The 23,094-nt window shown below is 42.5% G+C and overlaps 2 protein-coding genes across 2 annotated transcripts; one reads left to right on the top strand and one right to left on the bottom strand.

Annotated features, from left to right (window-relative positions):
* Positions 1 to 8,727: 8,727 nt before the first annotated feature.
* On the bottom strand, positions 8,728 to 18,238 carry LOC139531994 (ADP-ribosylation factor-like protein 5B). Its single transcript, XM_071329075.1, has 6 exons — positions 17,644 to 18,238; positions 14,024 to 14,084; positions 13,506 to 13,653; positions 10,849 to 10,932; positions 10,335 to 10,486; positions 8,728 to 10,180 (listed from the first exon to the last, which is right to left on the bottom strand). The coding sequence occupies exons 1-6, from the start codon at positions 17,687 to 17,689 to the stop codon at positions 10,132 to 10,134; spliced, it is 540 nt and encodes a 179-aa protein (XP_071185176.1). The 5' UTR covers positions 17,690 to 18,238; the 3' UTR covers positions 8,728 to 10,131.
* A 1,029-nt stretch (positions 18,239 to 19,267) lies between these two features.
* Positions 19,268 to 21,606, top strand: LOC139531974 (serine/threonine-protein kinase pim-3-like). The gene is made up of 6 exons (XM_071329041.1): positions 19,268 to 19,760; positions 20,075 to 20,169; positions 20,285 to 20,335; positions 20,512 to 20,890; positions 20,970 to 21,146; positions 21,434 to 21,606. The coding sequence occupies exons 1-6, from the start codon at positions 19,277 to 19,279 to the stop codon at positions 21,538 to 21,540; spliced, it is 1,293 nt and encodes a 430-aa protein (XP_071185142.1). The 5' UTR covers positions 19,268 to 19,276; the 3' UTR covers positions 21,541 to 21,606.
* The last annotated feature ends 1,488 nt before the right edge of the window (positions 21,607 to 23,094 follow it).

The raw sequence follows: 23,094 nt of genomic DNA, 5'->3' as shown, positions 1-23,094 counted from the left end.
AAAACATATTTCACAGCAATTTAGATCATACAGGGATTCCTTACACTATTCAGTGCTTGTTTTCTCACAAAAACTGAAATTGAGCGAACAGTGTCGAATTTTAACAACCGGGAAATTACAGAGTGATTTCCACTAGATAATATTACTGCAGATGTATTATGGACATTTTCTGAAAATCCTATGTGTTGCACCTGAAGGAAATCGACACCTTTGCAGCCTGAATGGAGAATGTTTTATGTATGAACCGGTCCACGGGGGATACGAGTGTATAGCCAGCTGCATACATGCCCTTCGGTAAGATGAAATGACTCAATATCCCCATCTGCCGGCCTTTGGGCTATGTTTACACAGATCAATTCTGATATTTTAACTAACTATTGGCAAAAGATCTGATCTGATTGGTTAAAATAACAATTATTGGCAAAAGATCAGAATTGGGCTGTCTGTGTAAACATACTACAGACAGTTAGACAGACTACTTGGACTTCTATTGGCCCTTGTAGAAATATCAGATGCAGAGAGGTGGTCACATAGAAAATGGAAGCGAAGATCCATTCATCTCTAACCAGTCTTATGTCACCCGAGACGTGGCGATACGTGGATAGCCTAGACCACAGAGGACACATGATCTACATCCCAAATTGCACCCTATTCCCTATATAGTGTACTACCTTTGTTTTGACCAGAGTCCTATGAAAAAGTAATGCTCTAAATAGGGAAACGGGTGCCATTTGGGACACAGACACAATCTAACCCAATGAACCTCCTTAATAAGCTAATATGAGCCTGGAGTACAGCCTTTTGTCTAATTAGTACGATGCAAATACTGGGCAGGATATGAACTGACATCTGAGCTCCTCTTGCAACAGAAATCCAAGGATATCCATTGGAAAAGGATGTGTGAATAATAGCATTTATTTAGTTCGCCTGGTTACAGAGAAGGGAAAAAAGGGCTAATATCAAATAGCTGTTTCGAGCAGATGACATAGAACAGGTGTTTTCTTCTTGTGTGAAATGAAATAGCTTAAGGCTCTAGCAGTGTGTCAGGTGTCAGTCTAAGGCCTTTCTAGTGTCACGCCTCTACTCGATTGATGGGGCAGGTAGCCTAGTGGTTAGAGTGTTGGATCAGTAACCAGAAGGTTGCTGGGTTATATCCCTGAGATGAAAAGTTAAAAATCTGTTGTTCTACCCCTGAGCAAGGCAGTTCACCAGGTGCTGAAGACATGGATGTTGATGAAAGCAGCCCCCTGCACCTCTCTGATTCAGAGGGGTTGGGTTAAATGTGGAAGACACATTTCAGTTGAACAACTGATTAGGTTTTCCCCAAATGGCTCCCTATATAGTGCACTACTTTGGACCCTATGGGCCCTGGTTAAAAGTAGTGCACTGTTTAGGGAATAGGGGACCATTTGAGATGCACGCCATTCTTGTAAATCGTCTGGCGGTGGGGACCTATGGTTAACAGAGCAAAGCCATTTTCTCAATTACAAAGCTGGATTTCAGCTGGATTTCTTGAAACACTATTAACAGATCAGTTGTTACCGAGTCAAATGATTATGATACAAGACAGCTGTGTCTATGTTCTCTACTCCAATGAAATATTGACCTATCAGGAGTATCGAATAGCCTGATGAATTTAAAAATACAAATAAGAATATACTGTAATTAGTAGTAAGCCTATTTTTCATTTAACCGTTTCACCTTAATTTTAAATGGCAAAATAATATGGATGTGTCTACACAGGCAACCCATTTCTGATATTTTTTCCACTAATTGGCCTTTTGACCAATCACATCAGATCTTTTTCAGAGCTGATCTGATTGCTCAAAAGATAAATTAGTGAAAAAAATATCAGAATTGGGTTTCCTGTGTAAACACATCCATATTATTTAAATTGGGCTGCCTGTGTAAAAGCAGCCTATGTGTGCTTTGAAATAACCTCATTACACTACATTTTCATTGGATAAAGAAAATATATTGATTATATAGGCCTAACTCATCACGATTGAGTTGATTTAATAGCCTACACATTTCCAATATGAACAGTCCAGGGATATTTCACACAGATCTTGATAAGAAATTACCATATTTTATAAGCAGGTTGACATTTATTGTCACAAAACTTGCCCTGGAGGCAGAACTAAGCGGCTTCCACCAGATGGACCAGCTGAAAAGAAATTGGCTATATTGTAAAAATTCATGAAAACAAACATTTTCTTAAGGTTAGGTTTCAAATCAGATTTGATAAGAAGTCCAGCAGGATGCAGGTCATGTTTCCTCTGTGGCCTAGGCTATCCACGTACTGTATAGCCATGTCTCTGTGCCATCTAGTGAGCACTCTGCAGAGCTGAGGGGTATCCTACGAAATAAGCTAGATCTACTCAGGGTTTTTCTAAAGCTAACCGGCATCTGTTAGCTTCACATTCCATGTCAGTCTTCATCCGCACTACAATGGTGAATATTGCTCATCCGCCTGCCAGTAACTCTAGCAGGCTTGACACTGCGCGTGCATGTCGCACATGGCTAATCGAACGCAAACTTTTCATTGAGCCAACGCTGAAATACCAGTACATGGGCGAGTCAGTGCTACTTGAAATTGTTGCCGAAATCAAAATGAAAGAAACGTTATCTTCACAGGCTATAGTGTGAAATAAGCTTTTTTAGAAGTGCCGTCTTTGTTTGATTTCTTATTTTTAATGCTGACTTTTTGGGGTGCTTATCAATGCACAACCACAAGCATGTTTCTCACTGCTATCGATAAAAAAAAATGTATTAAGTCATAAGTGTTACTGTGCGTGTAGTTTAAAATGATTTATGTTATTAAAATGTGTACTATTTAACACACAAAAAAACATTTGATTAATAACATATTTAATCAGTTGAAATCAAATTAAGGGGATGATGATGCAATCTTTGCAAGATTTCATTGGTCCTCAACTCATGGCTCAGTCATTTAATCCAGGGTAAGTGGAGTTAGCCGTGAGTTATCCTGCCCCGGAATTGTGAAGGATTTGTTACCATAGAAATTGACCTGGCTAAAAGGTGTTGAACTCAGTTGACCAAAGTTACCTGGCTAACTTCTCAAACCTTCTTCATAGGATAGCCCTCTGATCGGCACTAGTTAAAATAGTCACAAAGTCAGATTCCACAGCCACAACCTACAAAAATGAGCTTTTTGGTCTTCATTTCAGGTTAGGCATAAGGTTAGCTGCGTGGTTAAGGTTGCGTTTAAAATCACATTTTAAGAAATAGGCGGTGTTTAGCCATAATTGTGACTTTGTGTCTGTGTTAACTACTGATGACCTGCAGAGCTGCCTCCAGTACATGAGTCATCTCAATGAATGCCAACTTGCACTTTTTAAAGACAACTTGTAATTAAAAGGACTACAAAAATAAAATAGGAATAGGCTTCACCAACAGTACTTTTCCATTCATACAAGCTCTCGGGTAAATTGCCACAGTAGATTTGGGTGGTAAACAAGGAAATACTTTTTTCAATTGTACAGGATGACATCTCCCTTAGTCTACTAAAATAAAGGATACACTTGTTCAGATGATAATACCCACCAGAGGGTATATTTGAACAAAGTTGGCAGCAATCGGGACTGAAAGATAACCTCGACATCTGTTTTGAAGGTAGACTCTGCGAAATGACATGCACGAACAGCACAAGAGATATTGAGCTGAGCAAGATGCAAGACTTCACTCTCACGGTCATACACTGTATCTGCACATGTGCAGTGGGCTAAATCAGGGTCACAGAGTGTTTCTTGGTAGTCTTAAACAAATCTACTTTAAAACAAAAGTATACACCTCACATACATGGTTACGGGCACCTGTACCATGTCAGATATAGTTTGCATCCCAATATTACATTTTGTATACCTCACAGAAGGTTAAAATATAACAAAACCGTTTGACATAAACACTGGATCTGCATTAAGTTAATTAATTATGAATAACATCAACATTCCACCCTTCTGGCTACTAGGTCATTTGATTGCAGGAAAGGGTTTTAAGGAGCAGTAAATCGTGGCCAATGATGGTTGCAATCAGCTGTGCGAGTTATTTATTAGCACTTATTGATAGTTTAACGTGAAATTACCTTGTGTTAGTACGCTGGCCAACACTCATTGCAATAGGCCCTCAGTGTTATATTGCAGGCTAGAGTATATTTTTCACCTAAACTCAGCAAAAACTCCCCTCACTGTCAACTGCGTTTATTTTCAGCAAACTTAACATGTGTAAATATTTGTATGAACATAATTCAACTGAGAAATAAACTGAATAAGTTCCACATGTAACAGTATAACTTTAGTACGTCCCCTCGCCCGCGAACCAACAACTGACACCCATGAAGCATCGTTACCCATCGCTCCACAAAAGCCGGCCCTTGCACAGCAAGGGGAAACCCTACTTCAAGTATCAGAGCAAGTGACGTAACCGATTGAAACGCTATTAGCGCGTACCCGCTAACTAGCTAGCCATTTCACATCCGTTACACACAGACATGTGACTAACAGAAATTGAATAATGTATTCCTGAACAGGGGGGGAGGTCAAAATCAAAAGTCAGTATCTGGTGTGGCCACCAGCTGCATTAAGTACTGCAGTGCATCTCCTCATGGACTGCACCAGATTTGCCAGTTCTTGCTTTGAGATGTTACCCCACTCTTCCACCAAGGCACCTACAAGTTCCCGAACATTTCTGGGGGGGAATGGCCCTAGCCCTCACCCTCCGATCCTACAGGTCCCAAATGTGCTAAATGGGATTGAGACCCGGGCTCTTCGCTGGCCATGGCAGAACACTGACATTCCTGTCTTGCAGGAAATCACGCACAGAACGAACAGTAAGGCTGGTGGCATTGTCATGCTGGAGGGTCATGTCAGGATGAGCCTACAGGAAGGGAGGAGGATGTCTTCCCTGTAACACACAGCGTTGAGATTGCCTGCAATGACAACAAGCTCAGTCCAATGATGCTGTGACACACCGCCCCAGACCATGATGGACCCTCCACCTCGATCCCGCTCAAGAGTACAGGCCTCTGTGTAACGCTCATTCCTTCGACGATAAACGCGAATCCGACCATCACCCCTGGTGAGACAAAACCGCGACTCGTCAGTGAAGAGCACTTTTTGCCAGTCCTGTCTGGTCCAGCGATGGTGGGGTTGTGCCCATAGGCGACGTTGTTGCCCATGATGTCTGGTGAGGACCTGCCTTACAAGCCCTCAGTCCAGCCTCTCTCAGCCTATTGCGGACAGTCTGAGCACTGATGGGATTGTGCGTTCCTGGTGTAACTCGGGCAGTTGTTGTTGCCATCCTGTACCTGTCCCGCAGGTGTGATGTTCAGATGTACCGATCCTGTGCAGGTGTTGTTACACGTGGTCTGCCACTGCGAGAGCAATCAGCTGTCCGTCCTGTCTCTCTGTAGCGCTGTCTTAAGCATCTCACAGTACGGACATTGCAATTTATTGACCTGGCCACATCTGCAGTCATGCCTCCTTGCAGCATGCCTAAGGCACGTTTACGCAGATGAGCAGGGACCCTGGGCATCTTTCTTCTGGTGTTTTTCAGAGTCAGTAGAAAGGCCTCTTTAGTGTCCTAGGTTTTCATAACTGTGACCTTACAGACGGTAGGCAATTAAGCTGTTAGTGTCTTAACAACCGTTCCACAGGTGCATGTTCATTAATTGTTTATGGTTCATTGAACAAGCATGGGAAAGTGTTTAAACCCTTTACAATGAAGATCTATGAAGTTATTTGGATTTTTACAAATTATCTTTGAAAGACAGGGTCCTGAAAAAGGGACGTTCTTTTTTTGCTGAGTTGATATATTGTATCTAATAACATTGATAAAACATTGTTTTTAATAACAGTCAGTGCTATGCTTACTTTATTATGGCGGTGCAACACACCAGATGATGGCATACACAGGCAGCCCAATGCTGATCTTTTTCCCCATTAATTAGTGTTTTAATAAAGATCTGATTGGTCAAAATACCAATTAGTGAAAAAAATATCAGAATTGGGCTCCCTGTGTAAACGCAGCCTTGCTCATGACAGCTGCTAGGTTCTCTGTTCTGAGAAGGGTCTCTGCAGATGTTGTCCACATATGTTCATCAGGTCTTCCCCCATGAGAGGGTACAAACAGTATGAGACTGCTGGCGGCCAGCTGTGGATGCCTGAAACATTGAAAAGCAAATCGCAGCCTTCTGGACCTAGTCAGTGAACAAACCAGATTTACATTTCAAAATACAATATTTTATTTAAAAATAAAACTGAAATGCGCGACCCAGATCATACATGTCATTATCATCCTGATGTATGTGTCAGACCATTCCACTGTCTGACAGAGTATAAAGCACTAGATACCAATGGAATGCCACTATGATTCTGAAGAGACTGGGTATGTGTCCCAATTACAAATGGCACTCTACTGATAGTAGTACACTACATAGGGAATATGGAGCCATTTGGGACGCATCCTGGGTCCATCTGTTTCACGTAATGCTAACTGGGTGCCAGTTAAAACCAGTGGACTCAGATACTCTCCCGGACCAGGGTGGACGCCACTGCGCTTTGTAACAGGGCCCAGTTTCCCACTGGAACTTAGGCTTATGAGTGTTTTTAACAATCTTTCCTACAACAGTCAAAGATATAACATGCTTTTCACAAAACACCACACAGAGTACGTTCGATAAGTGCATTGAGACCTGTGTTGATACTGCCCCTCTCGGAGCAGCGTTCTCCCTTTCCAATCTTAACATTAGAATTACTGACGACGGATCAGCTCCTAGAGATATGTTATTTATTGTCTATGGCTACAAATATTGAGGCGGCTTATTCTGTTTACCCTATAATAACGCACTAAATCAAGATTTGGCAAATATTAGACAGAAGGCTAGTCTACAATTAGCTAAATATTCAAATACAGTATACTAGGTCTGTAGCCTATACTGTATTTATCTTTTAAAGTCACGCAGAAGGGCAAAAAAAAAGCATCTAATGACGTACTTAGCTGTTCTACAAGTGGTCTGATGTAGTCGTTAAATAAGTGTTTAAGAGCAACTTTATTAAACGGTGGTTTTGGGAAACAGCTTAGAGATTTAACAATGCTCCTACGAAGGTCCTAATGATGAACGTAGCCTTAGGATACTTTGGGGAAACCGGACCCTGAGCTACTCTGAATCTAGTCCCAATGAAAAGACTGAAGTTGTTTCCTTGACTTCACCACACACACTCATGCACCTGCAAAATGACACGTGCATAGATCTGTTAGCTATTTAAAATGAACTCACCCATCAGGCCAATGTAGTAACAAATCCAGGTGGTGAGAGGCCATATGTAGCAAGCTTCTCAGAGTAGGAGTGCCATTTTAGGATCAATTTAGTGTTTCAATCCACAATGAGTAAGATTGTGGAATGGGGCTGATCCTAGACACTGAGAATCTTGATACAGAGGGAACAAGGGATAAAATATTGTCAGGGCAAGCAGACAGACATTCAGACATAAGGAGAGCATCAACATCCCATTCATTCACATGCCTGTCTGTCTGACATGTGGCACATTTGACACAGGAGAAGCCCTAGCCCTGACTCCTTTTGAGGCCCGTCAGTAGCCTGGTCCCAGACCTGTGTGCTTCAGCCAATTTCTCTAACTAGAGAAGTTGGCTAAAACCCAAACCAATCTGGGATCAGGCTAGCCGTTTTGAGGGTACGCAACATAAGCTGATGGGGGCTGGATGGCGCGTTCGACACAATGCAGTCAAAAATGCACAAAAACTACCATATATCTAACGCTTGCTTGGTCCCAGATCTGTTAGTGCTTTTGCAAACTCCATTGCTGTCCTTGTCAAGCCAAACAAGAGGTGGCGTCATAGCACAAACAGACTGACACTCAAGCTACTTTAACTCTAAAGGAGTAATTTCTGTCAGAATAAGGTGATGCAGCTACATTTGTTGGTGTAATTACTGACCTGCTCAGTTCGACATCTCATCATATACTTGAGATGTATATACACAAAATGCTAAAATAATCTAATCAAAATGCTGCATCAACATGTGTACAATACTGTTATGAAACTTGAGCTTTGAACACTGATATTACCACTGTAGTGGTTGGTTGGCACTAGTGTCGAGCGATTAGTGCATTTGAGGTCTGTACGGTTTCGGTTTGATAAAAAAAAATAAAAAAAATCACGGTTTTCGGTTGATACAATTTTAACATTAAATGCACTGTGGGTTAAATGTTGTAACATAAAACAATGATGAAAATTCCCATTATAGTAGTGACTGCCCATTTACTGCGTATCACTTACTTTGTTACTTAAAAATATTTCATTGTGTATATTACATTTGTTTTATTTGATGACTATTTCATTCCAAATCATCTCATCTCTATAGAGCTGCTGCCTACGCTGTCTGACAAAAATCACTATTTTAGTAGTTCTTCAAAGTAAATAAGACATACTATCAATCACTTAGATACATGTATTTTCAGGTAGAGATACCTCACGAAGCAACTGCTCTCTATCCCTCTTGATCATGCATTTCTCGGTCTAAGTGTCTGCCCCACACTAACCTAACATAGCAGGAGTAACAGACCGTAGAGTCAGGGAACAGACCGGAAAAGTAGGATTATGGATAATGGTCATTGTAGTTAATTATCACGTTTTCTGCACTAAACTATGTTGAATATTGGCCTGTTGGAAAATACAACATCGCACAGATCGGGCTTGATCTTATTTATCTGTGGAGAAACTGTGAAATGTGGGCATTTAGCTCACAGGGACAAATTACATGGAATTCAAATAATTGAACCAACATTGGTCAATTAGCGGTTTAAAAAACAAAATAAACATTTTGGTAGATCGCTCAGCACTCCATTTGTTTCCGGTGTGAATGAGTGCTAAGGAAAACAGATCCCAGGGACATTTGCTTGAGAAGTCAAATGCTATACGACTATTCCCAATAATAATACAGTGGCTCCCAGTCAAAGCATCACGAGGCTTGTACCCAGTATGCATCCCAAACCGCACCCTATTCCCTATATAGCGCACTACTTTTGAACAGAACCCTCTGGACACTGGTTAAAAGTAGTGCACTATATAGGGAATAGTGTGCCATTTTGGACGTGCCCCCAGACTCACTTCTTCAACCACGGTTACAGTACCAACTAGTCCTTTTGTGAGTTCAGAACAACCACCACCTTTATAGCTTATGAAACAGACGGAGACCATGTACAATAAGCCCCGATGACAACTCACCGTGAAATAAAAAAATACATCAAAAAGTAGTTAAAAGTCTCGAATATGCCATCCTGCACACATAAGCCTAAACCAAAACACATGTATTGTAACAGACTTCCACTACTGTAACCGACATAGAATACCATTGTGTTACTGATACTACCCGGTGTCCATTCACCATGATTAAAACCCCTTCCTTTCCCTAACCTAAGTAAGTTAACCCGACTACCATAAGTGAGTAGGTAGACACTGTTTGGTATAGTAGGCATCAAAATAGACAGACAAATGAATACATGATTGAAGAAACACGTCCGCACAGAACATTTAAGAGACCTAAATGTTAATCCAGGTCCTAATATGGCATTATGATATATAATCATGATATGTAGTGGTGATGGTGTGTCCATCGCTTCAAGTGGACACTTAGTATTCCAGTCTTAGAGAAGTGTTCTTTCTGGCTGTGGTTCTACTGCAGTTTACCATCAGCTTGACCACATCCAGGTAGCAAAAAGTCCATGTGGTTTAGTAAGAGGGTCCAGTTAACAAGGACCTTATAATAGTGTGGTATTCATTACAGCACACCGTAGCAAAACGTTTTGCAAAGGACAATGGAAAGGAGCATTTCTAATTGGACAAGTTCTGTAAGTCCCTCCCTGTTTTGGCTTGTTTTCTTCTGTTTGGTGCCGAATGAACACAACCCACGTAAGGTCAAGTTGATGTAGCGGGGAGAGACGCAACACTTGCTTCCCGTGCAGCCTTAAGCTCAAAATCAAATTTTTTGGGGGGGGTTTATGTTTTTAAGAAGCCAATAGGGAGAGGCTGGGATGCCACCAGATAGGTGAGAACGGTAGTCAGTCAGTTCAACATCCAACTAGGGAGAAGGGGCTATCTTAGCCCCGCCCTCGAGGTCATCCACTCCAGGCCCTGGCATAAGCTGAAAAGAAAAAAAGGCAAACCATCTAAGTTGCAGATCCCTTTTGAAGTTTCAGAAGAAGTAATGTTAAGAGGCGAATCACATAGGCTATAGAAAGGAATGGGACAGTGTTAAGGTTGTGTGTGTGTCCGCGTGATGCCAAGGCCCCTCTCACCCTTCTCCTGTGAGCGCACAGCACGACTGGATGTGCCAGGGGTGGTCTTTGATGGAGCTGAGGGTGAGGTATTTGGAGATTTCCGCCGCCGACATGCAGTCCTTCATATCCTGCTTGTTGGCAAATATCAACAAAGCTGCCTTTCTTAGGTCCTGGGAAGAAAGGGGCAAAGAGAACAATGCAACTTCCACTACAACACATGCGTCCCAACTGGCACTCTATTCCCTTTTTAGTGCATGCATTTTGACTAGAACCTAATGGCTCTATATAGGGAAAAGGGCACCATTTGGGACGCAACCAAGCACAACGGAAACTTCCACTGAACAATGTGACAGGGAGGGAACGAGGAATCATTCATGTGGACTTGTGAGACAAGCTCCTTGTTTTTTTTAGGCTAGCAAAAAAATATCAATTACAGAGATAAGATAAGACTAGTTCTGTGTGGTTTCCCCCAGTTTTCTGTGCCAGCATGCGTGTGAATGAAGGTCAGAGTACTGCGGGTTAATATACGAACCTCATGAGCCAACATCTTGTAGAGCTCCTCTTTAGAGATCACCAGCCTCTCTCGGTCTGTGCTGTCCACCACCAAGATGATAAACTGGGAATTACAGGAGATAGAAAATGACAACTGAAATCACTTTATTAACCCTGCAAGGGGAAATTAGATGTTTCCGAATACACGTACTTGCGTTCTAAATAGTAGGCTTTTGAGGTATGCGAAAATAGATAGTATGGGATACTTAGATAAAAAAATGTATGCTTTAAATGCCAGGATGTCATACTCATTTCGGCTTTTCATCTAGTAGAATTCGTTGCACCCTTGAGGAAGAGAATAGTCTTTTCACACCCACCTGTGTTTGACAACAGCTGATAAAAATAGGGGTACTCTACAAAAATCAGATGGCAGGGAACAAGCGCGATCACGCATTAGATCACACATTCTCAGTATAGATGAGTATTTATGTTAATTTGTTGCTTACTGCATACTTTTTAACTAAACAATACGTTCTAAATAGTATGTACACTGAACAAAAATATAAAGGTCAAATGTTGGTCCCATGTTTCATGAGCTGAAATAAAAGACACCAGAAATTGAGCACAAATTGGTTAACATCCCTGATGGTGAGCATTTCTCCTTTGCCAAGATAATCCACCTGCCAGATTTTTTTATTTAACTTGGCAAGGCAGTTAAGAACAAAATGTACAATGACGGCCTACCCCAGTCAAACCCAGACAACTGGGCCAATTGTGTCACCCTACGGAACTCCCAATCACGGCCGGATGTGATACAGCCTGGATTCGAACCAGGGACTGTGGTAACACCTCTTGCACAGAGATGCAGTGTCTTAGACCGCTGTGCCACTTAGGAGCCCACAGATTTTGCATATCAAGAAGCTGATTAAACAGCATGATCATTACACATGTGCCCGTTGTGCTGGGGACAATAAAAGGCCTCTCTAAAATGTGCAGTTGTGTCACACAACTACACAAGAACATCTAATGGGATAGACCATATGACTGGACAGGAAATAGAAGGCATCAACTGAATGTTAAGTGTTTCCTGTCAGGTATTTTAAATTGTCGGTATTGTCTACTTGTTAAATGTTTGAAGTCTTGATTTGTAATTGTTTAATGTCTCATTAATTGGTCTTGGACCACAGGAAGATTAGCTAGCGTTATGGGGTTAGCTAATGGGGAGCCTAATAAAAATTACCAAAAAAATGGGGTTATGTTATTGTCAGGCATAAGCTACGGACAACGAACACAATTGCATTTTATCGATGCAGAGTGATAAGCGTGACGAGCATAAGCATTGTCGTGCCATTCATCTGTCTCAATCACCATGTTACAGCATGATAATGCACGGCTTCGTGTCACAAGGATCTGTACACAATTCCTGGAAGCTGAAAATGTCCCAGTTCTTCCATGGCCTGTAAACTCAGACATGTCACACATTGAGCATGTTTGGGATGCTCTGGGTCAACATGTATGACAGCGTGTTCCAGTTCCAAGCAACATCCAGCAACTTCACACATCCATTTAAGATGACTGGGACAACATTCCACAATCAACAGCCTGATCAACTCTATGCGAAGGAGATGTGTCGCGCTGCATGAGGCAAATGGTGGCCAGATACTGACTGGTTTTCTGAGTCACAGCCCTACCTTTTTCTTTTAAGGTATCTGTGACCAACAGATGCATATCTTTATTCCCATTCATGTGAAATCCATACAACAGGACCCAATTTATTTTGATTTACTGACTTCCTTATAAACTCATTAAATCTTAGCAATTGTTGTATGTTGCGTTTATATTTGTTCACTACAGTAACATTATTACAAAGTATGCAGTTTAAATAAGGCAAGACAGATTTTGGACACGGCCATTGGGTTTCGTCACCAGCAAGAAACTATGCTCGGACTCGTCGAGTAAACGAGACGGATTTGGAAAGATTGGCCACGTGCGACTGGGAAGACAAGTACAGCAACAGACACAAGTCACAGAGACAGAGCACGGATGGCTGGTGAAACAAACTCATGACTTCAATAGAAGCCAATAGATGCAATAGGACACTTAATCTTTTCAGATGCCATTTAGAACAGGTACAGTGAAACACGGTGGGTGGATATTTCCGAGCGGAGACCCTCACAATTGGGCTTGCTCCGGGGCTGGTGGCTAGCATGCTAATGACTCATTGTGTATCGTTCAGAGAGCATAGCAGATGTGGATGCAGTGTTTGTGCTGAAGTGAGCATGTGGACAGAGCATAGCAGATGTCAGGTTACAGAATAGGCAAGAGTGTGCGATACGGTTTGACGAGTCCTACTGGGGGTTTTAAAACAGAGCTCCAATGAAGAGCCACATCCCTCATCTTCCCCTCACTCTTACCATAAGCTGCTGAGGCAAAACGTGCCTTTCAGACAGGCCTCTGTCTGCGTGACCTTTGAACCCGGGGACGCCCCTTTGGTCCGTCTGTGCTATGAACAAACACGGCAGCTGGGCAATACTTTTGTTCCCCTCTCTGACAGCATCTATTAGGGATTAGGAGCCCCACTATTTACAACACATACCACTGGACCTTACGCACCATCTGTCTGCTACCACTAAAACGTAAAACAGCACTGGCCACTGGGTGAGTAGAGTATGTTGGGGTGGTGTGTGTGTAACTCACCTCTGTGTTGGAGTAATAGGTGTTCCAGGAGGAGCGGAGAGACTCCTGTCCCCCGATGTCCCACATGAGGAAGTGGGTGTTCTTCACCACTATCTCCTCCACATTACTCCCTATGGTGGGTGAGGTATGGACCACCTCGTTCATCAGACTGAGGAGGAAGTTACAAAACGTTGCAGTCATCTACCTCAGAGAGCAACAGTCATTATTAGGATGGCCAGGAGTTTCCCCTACACATTGAAAAACTATTGAGTTATAGTTAAAGATACATTGAGACAGCAGACAAGGGGGGGGGGGAAACTTTAGTAGTCCCGAGTGGCGCAGAGGTCTAAGGCACTGCATCTCAGTGCAAGAAGTGTCACTATAGTCCCTGGTTCTAATCCAGGCTGTATCACATCTAGATGTAATTTGGAGTCCCATAGGGCGGAGCACAATTGGTCCAGCTCTGGGTTTGGCCGTCATTGTAAATAAGAATTTGTTCTTAACCGACTTGCCTAGTTAAATAAAGGTTAAGTACTCACAATTGGTACAGTATGGTGGTCTTTCCAGCATTGTCCAACCCGACAATAATCACCTTGTGTTCTGCAACAAAGAAAGTGTGCACAGGTTACAGTTTCCCTTCAAGATACACTACCTTCTTGCCACACTAATGGTTAAGATTAGGGGAGGGGAAGCTGATCCTAGATCTGTACCTACGGGAAACTTCACCCCAGAGCCATTTTCAAAGCTAATTACCCTACCTCTTCAAGCAAATTATCTCTTAGCTTAGCTCCTAGCTTTAGCTGGCCTAACACAAGCGCAAGTAGCCAACCCCCCAAAATCACCATACAGGGTCTTCAGCTTCTGTGTTGCTTTAGGGCCTTTAACACTCCACTGTCATACAGAGGCGGTTGGCAGACCAAAGCCTGAATCAAAGTTGGCACGTCTGTGTTAGAATATCCCCCATTGGTGACTTCACCTTTGAAGCCCACGGGCGACAAGGAGGAAGGTAGTACTGTCAGAAGGCTGATGACTTTGACAGGCTTTGGCACACAACAGATGATGTCGTCAGATGTTCCACAGCTATTGCTTCCTGAGAGGATAGCTACCCTGGAGTGGCTGTGAGTGGGCCCGGACAAAAAAGCTCACAGAGGAGGGAGTTGAGACTTTGTTACATGCAAAGAACACTACCCAACATCTCCATATCCAATAACACATTCATTGGACTGGTGTGAACTTTATTTTTTTCCATTCAAACATTTTCAATATGACTAACACCATGATGGAAGTGGTCCAGAATGCACATTCCACAAGCATCTAGCCTAGTAGTAATCTCACTACCATTAACTCTGTTGGAATGAGTGAAACTGGTAGAGGTCTAAGACCCCGAAATTCCGTGATCCGACTTGTAAATTCTGACTTGTCTCTCGGATCTGATATAAATTGCCACAGATCTGTGCAATTAAAATTGATTTGTCATCTGGACCACATTAAATTTAATGTGCGTGAGATAAGAACCGCACAAGCTTTATCTGTGTCAGCCAACTGCAACTCAAAAACGTATAGCTTCTGTCCAGCTGAAAGTGACTCCGGCTGCTCGCCTCACGTCCGCCTGCTGCTGAGAGAGAGCGAGAAAGGAGCATTGGCCTAGGCTACTGCTGATTGCGAAGATGGAGGCCTTTTTCATTAAAATAAAACAAAGTTCAAGGAAAAAGAACAGTGAAAAAGAAGCCGGGAAGGGGAATGTCCTCGGGGACAAGTTTTAATATTGTAGTGGACAAAGATGAGAAGAACGTTGGCACGGCCAAATGGAACTCGCTATTCAGGTTTGATGCAGTTTTCTAACCCATTTGTTTTGGTATCCATTATCATTTGTTTTATCATTATTTTTGTATAGTATTATTAGCCTATTTAATAATATAAACCGGTTCTTTAAATATGTAATGTAATGTATCTTTTTGTATCTTTTTGTTGCCCAAATTAAATTCTGTCTTTTGTGCTCTGTATTTAGGTTATAAGTAGGCCTGTTATAAAAGAGCATTAGCCTATTGCTGTCAATTGTTGGGTAGGCCTACAGTAGGCACTCACCTTTGTTGGTAATTACTGTAATATAGGCCTGTTCAAGGTTTAAACCAGTTCTTTAAATATGCAACAAGTGTTTTGTTCCATTCTGTTCAACCATTTTCTTTGGCCAAATTTAGAGTTACGTTTTCTGCAATATAATATAATTATCAGAAGGCCTAGGGCTACTCACACTCAAACCATGAAAAGGAAAAAACTAAAAGAGGGCAAGATGCAAAACTTCATTTAATGCTGCAATATAATAACCTGTTTGTATTTTCCCTGTAAACAATGACTTGACTTAACTTTATTAGGGTAATATCAAAATTAACTTCTGTGAAGGTTTGGTATGGCTAGCTATTAGGCTTAGCTAATGGTGCACCAGGTAGCCTAGTGGTTAGAGCGTTGGGCCAGTAACCGGACGGTTGCAGGATCGAATCCCCGAGCTTTTAACCAAGGGGTTGGGTTAAATGCGGAAGATACATTCAGTTGGACAACTGCAAAGCAGTGCGCACCAGCGACACTTTATATTTCTTATAGCTCTTCCTTTATACTTATTTAAAAAATAAAATGGACACCTATGCCTTTATACTTAAGAAAATTATATATCATACTGATGCATTTAGCGCTCAAATCCCCTACATCTGAACCGTGAGGAGGACAATTGTTTTCAGAAAGTAGAAACTAATCAAATAGGCTATAAAGTTTTGAATATGCTACACATTGAAACAAATATATATATTTTCAGTTTAAGGACAAGTAACTATGGATCATTTGGCCAAGCTCGCTCGTTTATTGATTTCGCTGGCAGCGCCCAGCTTGGGGTCCTCTCGCTACCTCTTTCTACTCTCTGACCTGAACGAGCACGGGTCTTTTTCCACAGGTCTTTTCGTAACAGGTCCAACTGTCCTCGAGTCCATTCGGAACGGGTCTATTTTTTTAAATTTATGCATATCGGGTCAGGTGGGAATGCCATGGATCCATTTCAGAATAACTTTTTTGACCTGTAAAGTCCTCTAGTCTAAAACACTGGAGGCTGGGATTAGCAATTCACTGGTCCTCTTCTGTCTCACTGAGGGATTAGGCCAATGGGATACACAATTCCACAGGATTACCTTATGGCCCAACATTGCAGGACAGTAGTATGAGAGTTGTTCTACTATAGATGACCTCCATTGGTATACAGATCTGGGACCAGGCTAGCATGAGGCCAGTCTTTGTGCTATCATCATGCCAACTCCTTGTCCCTCATTGTCATGTTTGGCTTGACAATGAGAAATGGAGTTGGAAAGAGCACAAACAGATATGGGACCAGGTTTAAAGGGGCGGGAGGTAACCTAGAGGTTAGAGCATTCAGCCAGTAACTGAAAGGTTGCTAGATCGAATCCCCGAGCTGACACGGTATAAATCTGTCGTTCTGCCTCTAAATAAGGCAGTTAACCCACTGTTCCTAGGCCGTCATTGTAAATAAACATTTGTTCTTAAATGACTTGCCTAGTTAAAAAAATGTTTTTAAAGGCTCTGCCCAATTCCATTATATTGACATGTTCTTTCTCTGCATGATTGAAAAGACAGGAAAGGGCCATTACAACAAGTCTTTGTTATCCATTTAGCCCTATAAAACTCCAAACCGACTTCCACATCCTTCAAAAGTTGTCCCTTGTGTCCATTTCTCAAAGTCAACAGAAACAGTAGCCTAAACAGCAAGTCCGAAATTGGACCAGAGTGCATATTATTCCTCTCAAACATGCGGCTATTTGAGTGTTAACGTTACATCTAACAGTATCCTTAGCTGGCTGATTCTGTAAACCTCTACCACCATTAGATTATGTTGCCGACGGTAACTCCCTAACATTGAGCTACAATATATAAATAGTTAGCTAACTAACTAGACCACTACTGTGTGTTGTTTTACATGGAGCCACTGTCAAGGAACAACGTTAACGTTAGCTACCCATCGGGTCGAAGAACACCTGGCAACCAAAAACGTTAGCTAACTAACCAACGTTACTGAAGGCCCCATATTATTGTGTGTGTACTAGCTAACGTACTAGTTAGCTACTAGCAAGCTAAAAATGTTAGCTGGTAGCTAAGTACTCACCTTGATTGCAAAAGAAACTCCACAGTTTGGCAAATATAAGACCCATGTCGTCAGTGGTTTAAACTGCAAAGGGTGGACAGTCGACGTATCCAGGGCTAACTAACGTCGTTAGCTGGCACAACAAGCCCCCGTTAGTAGTTTTGAAATGAATAACCAGCTCCACAACAAGCCACGTAAATGAACTCGCTAGCTCCACAACACAACTCTAGTTAAGAAATGATTAGGTAACTAGCTACCTTTCTTTACTATCCGAGGTACCAGACTCAGTTATTTGTCTATGGGCTAACGTTAACTAGCATCAACAGAGTCACTACTAACGTTATCCGTTATGGCAAAATACGTTGACACAACACTCTTTACTGATGGTGCCTTTGGAATTATGTTTACGTGAGCTAACGGCCCGGAGATAAATTAGCTAGCTAAGGGTTTAACATTAATAACCACTTCAAGTCGACTTGTTTCCAGCTGCTAGCTAGCCAACTCCACTGTGAGAACCTTATATACACGAAGTTTTCCTTAATCAGAGATCTGCCTGTGTGTTGTAGCCTCTTCAAATTGACTGTTCGTGTAAACCCCGATGCAGTGTTTTTCAAAAGCCACCCACGGCCTAGGTGTCAGGTTACAATTGATGACGTTGACGCCAGGGGCTCAATAATTGGTTGAAAATATACAGAATTATTTTTCATTAAAAAATGGAATAAAATGTTTATTTATATATTCAGGAGTACTTTTTTTACAACAAGCGTGGGGGTTACTGTCGCCGGGACTGGCCGCGGTGTTGTTAAGAGTGAGCTATTGTGACATAAACTGTGTGCCAAAGCTGTGCCAGATGACATCATCATGTTTGACATATATATAGACATTTTGATGGTCAAATCAATCAAACGGGTCCACGACCTCATCGGAACCACTTCCTTTATTCACACTCCTGGTAGGTTGTACATTTGATTGACTTCAATGATAATCCAACCAGACCTGGGTTGAAACACTGTTTCAAATCAGGCCAATGGAACAGTCCTAAAATGACAAACCCTGCCTAATTTGGCACTCCATGTAAGCTAAAGCAAACAGTCATAGTAATAATAATAAATAGGTGGGTGTTTACATCTGTCCTATTTCATGTGTGTATTAAACATGTGTGAATTATATTATTGTGTGTCCATATGGCTCAGAGAGTGGTGCTGAGTGTTACTTTGCAAAGTATTTGAAAGATTTCAAATAGTATTTGAACCCAGGACTGAATTCAACGGAATAGGTTATGGTGTGAACAAAGTGTGTAAATGGTGTCTTAGATGTCAACAGCATATCCCAAAAACGACTGCAAAATTTGAAAAATATCATCAAAGCTTTCTTTCAATTGGTTTGTATTACCTTTGCCCTAGAATAGGCTAGATATAATTATTTTCACCATATTGCTTAGGCAATCAAATCATTTCAGACCTACACAATGTTATGGGGGCTAGTGGCTCTGGGTTTCTTTCTGTTCTGGACAGAGCTTATATATATCTATTACAATGGCAAGGTGGCTAATTGGTGCACTTGCAAATCACACTATTTTCTCATAAAGGTTATCACAAACATCCCAAAATAAAATGTTAGGACCGTCTGACTGTTTCAGAACAAGGGGCTGAGAATGAAGAGGAAGTGCAGGTTCAATGTGGACGGGGGCGAACGCCCAACCAAAAAACGGTCCAGCCAGCAGGCCATAACCAAAAGGCTTTCATTGGTGCTCCCTTGTACTCAATTGACACAGAGCACTCTCCAGAAACTGCAGATTGAGAGTGAGGCTGACCCTGACTGGCCCACTCCTATGGAGACCAGGGCAATTTCAAAGATGCCAAGGAGAAAGGGCCTACCAACCGCCAAGATGGAGGACAAGGGAGCCCAATGCAACATGGGATCAAAGAGGAAAAGGATGACTAGTTTCCAAGATTTAGATTCAGACGACCTTAGGACTGCTAAGAAGATCAAGGTCACCGTGGCATCCGGGTCATACAGCTCCCTTGGATCCTCCACATCAACAGACACATCCACCAGCAGCGAGAGAACCGACTCCAAATGTTCAGAAGTCTGCGATAAATGCAAGACCAAAGTCCGGCGCAACCCACCACGCAGAGGTCAGACACATTGGTCATAATCTGCCTTAGCTTTGAGTGACCAGACACCACAGAGTGTTTCAATGAGATAATTACAAACTGTGGCCAATTGTTATAAAATGCAAATACCTAAAGGCCTACAGGGCTGACAGTAAGTTAAGTGTACTATAAAGCCCCCTGTCTGATTAGTTTTATTGATAATGGCTCTGTTTGTGCTCTTCTAGATCTGGTTATTGTCCTCAATGAAGCCTCTTAGACATTGAATAGCCTGATAAACAGTGTGCGGTTAGGGGAGGGACTGGGCCGTGTCCTTAACTGTGACATTTGTGTTGCAGCCAGTTTCACCTCGCTCTATAACGTGGGCAAGTTGCTCGGACAAGGAGGCTGTGGGTCCGTCTATGAGGGAACGCGAAAGGAAGATGGGAGAGAAGTAATCATCCCTCCCTCTCTTTCCTCCCTCTTTAGATCTGTCCATCCACAGCATAAGACATTACCACAATTATGTTGATTATTCACAATGTGCTTCTCCCTTCTCCATCACTCAGGTCGCCATTAAGTACATCCCTAAGGGTGTATCGGAGTACTACCTCACAATCGTAAGTACAGTCTGATAAATGTGTACTAGTCTACCCAACAATCATAAAAACAGTCAGATGGATATACATCGGAGTGCTAGCCTACCTAATAATTGTATGTACAGTCAGACCAATATAACAGCCCACTGTGAGCTGCCAATGCATGAAACTGTTGTTAATCAACCTTCCCCCTTTAGCCTGGAACAACGTACAGGCTGCCCCTGGAGGTAGCCCTGATGCAGATCGTGTCGCGGCCCCCTGTCTGTGAACACGTGCTGGAGCTGGTGGATTGGTTCGAACAGCCCAAGAAGTTCATCCTGGTCCTGGAGCGTCCCACCTCCTGCATGGACCTGTACGACTACTGTGAGATGATGGGTGGGAAGCTCAACGAGGCCATGGCGAGGGTCATCATGCTCCAGGTGGTTCTGGCGGTACGGCACTGCCGCGACCGCGGCGTCATCCACCGCGACATAAAAGTGGAGAACCTGTTGGTGCAGACGGACACTCTGAACGTCAAGCTCATCGACTTCGGCTGCGGGGATCTGCTGAGGGAGAAACTCTTCAGGGACTTTGCTGGTGAGAAGAGACGAAGACTGAATAGCATTGGTGTTGTGAGTTTCGGCAAACGAATGTAACATCCCCCCATCTCTCTCAGGCACTACAGAGTTCTCCCCCCCTGAGTGGGTTCTGGATGGCAAGTACCAGGGGCGCAAAGCCACCATCTGGTCCCTGGGTGTGCTTCTGTTTGGCCTGGTCAACGGTGACCTGCCCTTCAGGAAGGAGGCCGAAATCATCCGAGGACGCCTGCGCTTCAAAAGAGGGATCACCAAAGGTATATAGTTGCAGCTGGGAAGAGAGTAGGCGTGTTTAGGGAGTAGGGTGCCATTTGGTATGGGTCCAATTACCAGTGCTTTATCTACACACTATCCAAAGCAATGGCGACACAGTAGAAACACAGAATTGAACTGAACTATTTTGCATTAAAAAAATGGTTTAGGGTAGGATACTTGATTAATAGAGTTTAAACTGAAGTTTGTAACAAGTGTGTTCTCTCTGTATACTTTTTTCTACTGTAACAAGATAACATTTGTGACTCTGTCTAACCCTATTGTTCCATAGAATGCAGAGACCTGGTCCGCTGGTGCCTCAAGCAAGACCCTTTGAAGAGGCCCGTTCTGGAGCAGATCCTCCTGCACGACTGGCTGTCGGACCGGGCTCGCCCCTAAGTCCGTGTCCGTTGCGAACGCCATAAGAAATACTGATATGAAATACATTTATTACTGTGTCATCAAGCAATGTCATATCGCATACTTTGTCATACCCATCAGATCTTTTACAAAATCTTGTCCATTCTCTAACTGACAGCTGTTGTTTGTTACTCTCGTTTTTTTTGCAGGTTCTATAGCAATGTAAGCAAATTGAGGAGGGTAGGGGTGGGAACTTGATTGGAGTGGGGAGAGATTTTGGTAATTTGGAATTAGTAGCTGTTGGTACCAAAACAACATCCCCTTTTATGGTACTTAACTGGACAATTAGTTCTTAAAAATCTTTACTGTTCAAAACCAAACCCTCCTCCAATGAGATTAGCCAAGGACAGCATCGAAAAAGCAGGAAAAAAAGGAGAAGGAAGAAGAGGACACCAAAAATCACCTGATATCACATTTGATCTGTGCAACCAACTGGGAATGAGGACTGAAATTCAAAGCAGCTCTCCAGGGAACAATTTTGCAGAACATGAAGGGACACTCCAATTCTAGATAGGACTTTCAAAACACCGCTGAGTTCTGACCCTCCTTTTGTGCTGCAAGGGCTTGAAGAGAGATTGTAACAGGGATAATGCTTGGAGATTTTGCTACTCTGATGAGAGAAAATATGGTTTTTATTCAACCCCTGTACAACATCCTACCTTCGCCTTTGAGCTGATGTTGACAAAGGGAGGATACAGAAACTCTCCATAGAATAACAACTTTATGTTCCCCTAGACTGCACTGAGCCAGCTACCACTGTTCTAGTACTGAGCTTGAAGAGAACAACAGCCGAACTGGAAGGGAACTCCAACAGGAAGAGACCTTCAGAAAGACACCGCTGAGACCAGGTCTGACCTCTGCTGCAAGGGCTTGAAGAGAGATAGTACTCGAGGGGAGTGAATTCCAATCGACCCCTTTACAGCATATTACTTTCGCCTTTCAGTGTCTCCCGAGTGGCGCAGCGGTCGAAGGCACTGCATCTCAGTGTAAGAGGCGTCACTACAGTCCCTGGTTAGATTCCAGGCTGTATCACATCTGGCCATGATTGGGAGTCCCATAGGGTGGCGGACAATTGGCCCAGTGTCGTCCGGGTTTGGCTGGCGTAGGCCGTCATTGTAAATAAGAATTTGTTCTTAACTGACTTGCCTAGTTAAATAAAGGTTAAATAATTGTATTTATTTAAATCAGCTGACACAGGAATGCCAATGACAGTTCTGAGCAGAAACAACAGTTTTGCCCCCCCCCTTAAAATGTAATACGATTGAAAACACATTTCACATCAGTGTCCTGGATGTAGTTAGGATTGTAATCTTAGTATTAATCTTAGTTTAAGTGAAGTAAATTAGAGCTGAAAAATGGTGTCCTCAAAAAAAAATTAAAAAACAATGAGGCATCCCAAATCTGTTGTCTGGTGTAGTTTTAGATGTCATATTTTATAGATACTATTATTGAGTAAGTAATAATAATCTGTAAGTGACTATCACATGTGAGTTGATTAATGTTTGATTAATGTACATAAACTCAAAACATATT

Source organism: Salvelinus alpinus, chromosome 10, assembly GCF_045679555.1.
Source record: "Salvelinus alpinus chromosome 10, SLU_Salpinus.1, whole genome shotgun sequence".
In the NCBI taxonomy this organism is placed as follows: domain Eukaryota; kingdom Metazoa; phylum Chordata; class Actinopteri; order Salmoniformes; family Salmonidae; genus Salvelinus; species Salvelinus alpinus.
The sequence above is the reverse complement of the archived record's forward strand: the minus strand, read 5'-3'. Positions and strand labels throughout refer to the sequence as shown.